Raw genomic sequence first — 6152 nt, forward strand, 5'->3', positions numbered from 1 at the left:
CTACATTCTGGGGCTCCTTGAGATTTTGTGCATGTACTAGTAGGGGTCCCTGAGACTCTGTGAGTGTAAAGGGCTCTGGATATAAAAAAAATTTGAGAACTGCTTAGGTAAATGCTCAAAGGGAAATGAGGCAGTCCCAGAAAGGGCCCCTGCCTCCAAAACCACAGGAGCTAATCTCACAGCCCCTCCTCAGATGTATTCTCTGACATCAACTTTGGCTGTTTGGATGGAGAGGTGGAAAAGTTTCATTTTAAACATTATGGAGCAAGGTGGAGATGGCATGTGTGTATCTTTTCCCCAGTATTACTTAACCACCTGAAATTCTTATGTTTTTATCTGTTGTGCATTTATCCTTATGTTGTGCACTGCCTTGAGCACAGGAAAGGCAGTATAGAAATCTTTTCAGTTCCCCTCATTTGAAGTGGCTTCTAATCAGTTATCTTTGTTCACCATAATCTAGGGATCGGTTACGCACAATGACCAATGTCCTGGGTGATGCACTGGCAGCAGGGATCATAGCCCATGTCTGCCAGGAAGATTTTGCTCTGAAACCATCCAAGGTATGTGCATATGTCACCTGGGGGGTGGGGTTAAATTTAACAAAGCAATAAGCTGGTTGAGGTGGGTTGAGGGTGGCCCAGGATCTAGGTTCCCAAAGTGTGCATTCACAGGAATGCTGCCTGCCTGTTCTCCTGGGCGCCACCATCTTGGATCTCATGAGATTCGGGTGCTGCTGTCTTGGATTTTGCAAGATCCAATATGGTGGCACCCTGGCTGAGCAAGGTAGAAGAGGCTGCGGGGGTGTTGTCACCCTGAGTTTGGGAACCATGGATCTATAATCTATTTATCTCAATTCCTGTGTTTCTTTCTCATCCCTAGGCTCCTGAGAGCTACAAAGAGAAGAAAACTTTGGCAGAAGTGTCCTACTCCCCTGGCAAGGATCACGTGATGGAGGTCATTGATGACATTTTATCTGAACGAACAAATTACAACATCTGCCAGGTATAACACCTGCAGCTGTATGGCTCCCAGGAAAGAAACAGCGGGAGTTGGTACTGAGATGGTTCACCGCTCAGTTCTCTGAGTGCCCCAACATAAAAGCCTCAACACGCACAAACATCATGGAGAGGTTTGCACTGTAGAGAAGCCAGAAATGGTGCCAAGTGCCACAGAAGCAAGTCTTTCTTTTGCAGGAATAGGAGGAAGTCTGCCTGGCAGCCACTTGTGACTCAGCTGTGATCAAAAGTCAATACCTTGGCTGTCAAATGAAGGGATATTTGGAAGTTACATGCTACTAGTTTCTCAACACCCCAGGAAATGGATTGTAAAGATAAAAATACTCAACAGGTGCTAGTTAGGAATGCCTGGAGGTTATGTTTACCTTTAAGAAAACTGTCCCAAATTACGTAATGTGGGGCAAAATCCCAAGGCTTTGTTGAAGGGCCTGGTCAACACTTCCCCTCCATTGTTTTTCATGGAACTTTTTTCAAAAAGAAAAAAAACAACACATTTTATAGCAAGGCTGCTGTGTTCTTTGAGATTTCACCCCAAAAGCAGACAGTTCTACTTGCAATTCTGGAAATGTAAGTTTGTCTTCAGTAAGCAGCCTACATAATTGAGCTCTCTGGCCAGGATTTTTGTGAGATGCCTGATCTGACTGCACTGTATTTACTGTACTCAGGTAGCCAACAGAGGGCACTCCAAGGATATCATATCCTTTATTGCACCAGCGCATGCAAACGCACACTAATGAGCATGGGATAAAGATTCCAGAGACAGGTTAAGAGATATAGAAGTATGTCAATATCGAAAGTCAAAACAAGGGGGAAGTTGGGATATGACAGGTTGAGAGGGTTTCAGAGGGACAAAAAATAAGCCGTCCAGAAGGAATAGAGGAATGGAGGTAGCGACCAAGAATCTGAGCAGATGACTCAGCCCTTCCTCCAAGGAACTCAGGGTAGCGTACATAGTTCCTCCCCTCCTTTTGTCTTCACAACAACCCTGTGAGGTAGGTGGGGCTAAGAGACAGTGACTGGCCCAGAGTCACCCAGGAAGTTTCATGGCTGAGCAGGAATTTGAACCTGGATCTTCCAGATCGATGTCCAGCTCCCAAACCACTACACCATCCGGGCTCTCAGTAATTTTTTGTAATTGAAACAGTCTGTGAGATATCACAATGACAGGAATGTTTGTCGGTCCACTCCTGCAATCTTCCCACAACCCAACTCTGAGCAGTGGCCAAGTCTGCTCCTCTGTTAGGTGCTCAATTCCAAGAACATGCATATAAAGGGCAGGTGACCACAGTCTTGTGTGACCTCTCTCAGCCACGAATTTCCAAGACTGAGGAAGGTCAGCAGATCTGATAAATATATAGTCAGATTGGACTTTCTGAGTTCACTTGTTTTCTGGGATGGGCTTTGGAGCTTGGGGTAGCGCATCTCAGTCAGAGGTGAGGGACCAGGTCAAATGTTTGCAAATTACTCCATGCCCAGTTTTCTGAACAGCCCTGGCAATGAAGCCACATTGACTTCACTGGCAATGAATACTTTATCTAGCACATCCACAGACATGGTAGTTGAAATGTATGAGGACTTCAGTTGTGCTTGTATGTGGTTTGCCGATGCAGAGTCCAAGTATTACTACCTCCGGAATTGTTCCACGTGAAACAATTTACAAACATCAGAACTTGCTCTGAGCAAAATTCATCTTTCAAGTGGCTGCTTCAGATTACAGTGAGAAATTGAGAGCCAGCCCATTGCAAAAAAGTTTACTGTTTTGTAAATCCACCATGAGCCAAGCATGTGGTCCCCTTGATAAGGACAGAATGAAGCAGTGAGCATTTCAACAACAGGAATGTCTCTATACAAGATATAAGACTTATAGGACGATAATTTGACGGAGAAGCGGGGTCACCTTTCTTAAAAATTGGAAGAAGAAATGAACAGCGCCAGATATCTGGGAATAGACCTGTAGAATTAATCGTGGTAAAAAGAGAAGCCAAGGGAGCAGCCCACCAACCAGGATTAGTAAGAAGAATTTCATTGATGATAAAATCTGGGCCGGGGGCTTTGGCTGATTTTAAGGAAGTTATGAGTTTATAAATTTCCAGTGGGGAAACCGATGGCCATTCGGGGACTTTTTGGAGATCAATATTAGAAATAGGGAGGGAAGAAGAATAGAAAATTTTGGAAAAATAATCTATCCACGTGGTTTCAGGAATATCAGAGTAGATGACAGGAGTTGGATGATTTGCCCTAGTAACTGCATCCCAAAAAGTTTTATGGTTTTTGGAAATAATGGCTTGATGGAGAATGGACCACTTCCCAAGGGCAAAAAGATGTTGTTTTTCCTGGAAATACTTTCGGCAGGCAGTCCGTAGTTGAAAATAATATTGTAAATTGTAAAAAGATGGATTATTCCGAAAAAAAAGAAAAAGGGTACGCACCTGCTTTTTTAATTTCCAACACTCCTCGTCAAACCATGTGTTTTTTGTAAAACGTGGAGGATTACTTGGGCTAGCCATCCTCAAGTGATCTACCAAGGAAGAGATTATAACTTGGAAAGCTTCAATCACATCAGTAGAGGCCCGAGAGGCAAATAATAAACGCAATTGGGAGTTAGTTTCAGGTGCCTGAGTCCACTGGGACAGGGCTTGCTCCACAACTGGTGACCATCTATAGGGACGGCTTGGATTGGGGAGAGAAAGAGAAGAGACAGGGGAATCAAAGGGAATATTAAGAGTAAGTGCAACTGGCAAGTGATCACTCTCAGAACGGGTGCAGACACAGAAATCTGATAAAAGGGGCAGAAGGGCAACAGGAATGTCTTTAATAAGGACTGAACAGCTCTGACTTGGTTGCTCTGGACTCAAGAACTGCATGCAGGCCATGCAAAGGGAGAGAGTAATGGGAATTGTACCATGATTCAATGATTTAAAAATGTTTTTAAAATGCAATGATTGCATTTATACATCAGTTTTCTTCTAAATAAATATATTTTATACATTTCTCTGGTCAGATTTCTTGAATGTTTCATATGTACAAAGTTGCAAATTAATTAGCTAAGAACTATCTTAGCTCCATTCCAGCCACCACCTCCATCAGAGGGCCAGTCTTCTCTTCTTCCTGGTTGCTGCTAGTCCACCTGTTCTCAACAACAGGGCAACTCCCCAGTGTGCAAGGTGGTGTGTGTGTGTGTGTGTGTGTGAGCGAGCAAGGGGTGATTTTCTTGCCCTTTCTCCCTTCATTGCTTTCCCACCATACGTTAAAATTTGGTCTGATCCTGTGCATATTCAATCCCAAATGCACTTCGGCATCTGGGGCAGACCCCCCCTGCCTCACCCTTGGTACCCTAGGGCAATGGTTCCCAAACTATTTCAACAGGTGGCTTGCTTGACCTACTAGGACATTGGCAGCTGATCCCCATTAGGGCTACAACCCTATACATTGCATAGGGCAGCAGGGAGCCATGGCTTACAGTTTGGGAACCACTGCCCTAGATAGAGGTGTTGAACATAAGGCCCATGGGCCAGATGTGGCCCCCAGAAGCAATTTTTCTAGTCCCTGTTATAATTGGGCGCTCCCAAACTTTGAAATTATGAACAAGATTTGCACATTTCCTCTTCTGTCATTAGCAGCTAATGAGTTTCTTTGTGAGAAAAAGGTGCTTATTTCTGGCTATCATCTACTTAATGATGTCACTTCTGGATCTCAGCAGATGCTAATGAATGCTGTTTGGCCCATATGAAATGAGTCTGACACCACTGCCCTAGGAGGTGAGGGAGACCAGATAGTCGCTACTTAACATCGCTTTTTCCCTGGCTGCATTCACTCAGCAATAGATAAAGCAATCCCTGTTTGGTGGAAGAGAACTGATGCCCAAACTAGGGATTGATTTTTTTATTACTTGTGAACAAAAATGCTTTCTTAGTGCTAGTGCATGTTAGTGGTTAGTAGGCATACCCAAAGCGAAAGAGGTGTATTACTAGGAAAAGGAGGTGCATTAATACATAAAATGGAGCAGGGAGGAAAAACAGGATGTTAGTGTCATAGGAAAATCAGAGAGATGGGGCCCAAGAACTGGACAGGGACGTGTGGTGGGTGGGGAGGCAGGTGAGGCAGAGCCTCCTCACCAGAGTCCTTCGAAAAGCAGCACCTGGGGAGGCAGAGCCTCCCCCCAGAGTCCTTCAAAAAGCAGCACCTGGGGAGGCAGGTGAGGTAGAGCCTCCTACCAGAGTCCTTCAAAAAGCAGTGCCGCTGCTGTGTGAGGCACACTAGCACTCACAACCCAAGTGCAGAGCTTGGAGAGTGTGGAGAGCACATAGTGTGTGGGTTGTGAATGCTTGTGCGCCTCACACAGCAGTGGTGCTGCTTTTCAAAGGACTCCAGTGGGAATGCTCTGCCTCTCCACCCACTGCATGTCCCTTGAACTGGGGGAGGAGGTGAGGATTACACTTCCTGAGTAGAGGTGTTTGTTGCCCCTAAGATAGGTTAACACCCTAACTCTCACTGAACACAATAGGCTTATTTCTGAGTAAGGGAAACATCATTTTCACACACCTCTACCCATGAGGCTCTAGAGGGGATTACTCCCCCCCCAGCCCTGCCCTGCTGGGTAGGGAGCCCCAAAACACCCCTCAGAGGTTCTTTTCATCCTGAGGGTTGGTTGAAGGGGAGGCTGGTGGATCCACTGTGGGGTGGGCACAGTGAAACGGCCTCTAAACAGGCCTCACAACAGTGTCCCTTTATCTACAAGGGAGGGGGATTTCAGGGCCATGAGGGGCCTGCCTTACAAAGAGCAAACTCCCAGCCCACCACCCTGGAGGCCTCTCTCAAGCCCAAGCCTATCCACACTTTCCTGGGAGTAAGTCCCACTGACTATAATGGGACTTACTTCTGAGTAGACATGCATAGACTTGGGCTCTCAGTCGGCACCCTCCAAGGCGATCACAGGACCAGAGCCTCTCCCCTCTGCAAGCCCCGCCCTTTCCTGCCCGCCTGCCTCCTCAGTTCGCAGGCACTTCCTCCTCCCCCCCAGCCGCCATCTTTGCCCTCCCCGGAAATCAGTGCCGACGCCATCTTGACAGCGGGCAGGCCTTTCCCCAGCCATCCGCCTCCATCCTCGGAGCCTCGTCCGCCATCTTTATTTTGGGC

General features: G+C 46.3%; 1 protein-coding gene across 1 annotated transcript in view; it reads left to right on the plus strand.

Moving 5' to 3' along the window:
• The window catches only part of LOC136658419 (excitatory amino acid transporter 5-like), a 32404-nt gene extending 31350 nt beyond the window's left edge, over positions 1 to 1054 (plus strand). Inside the window, exons 10-11 of the mRNA XM_066634991.1 lie at positions 461 to 560; positions 880 to 1054. Of these exons, the coding sequence (XP_066491088.1) occupies positions 461 to 560; positions 880 to 1008 (229 nt within the window). The 3' untranslated portion in view covers positions 1009 to 1054. The remainder of the gene's footprint in view (positions 1 to 460; positions 561 to 879) is intronic.
• Positions 1055 to 6152: the final 5098 nt, after the last annotated feature.

Source organism: Tiliqua scincoides, chromosome 8 (assembly GCF_035046505.1).
Source record: "Tiliqua scincoides isolate rTilSci1 chromosome 8, rTilSci1.hap2, whole genome shotgun sequence".
NCBI classification, from domain to species: domain Eukaryota; kingdom Metazoa; phylum Chordata; class Lepidosauria; order Squamata; family Scincidae; genus Tiliqua; species Tiliqua scincoides.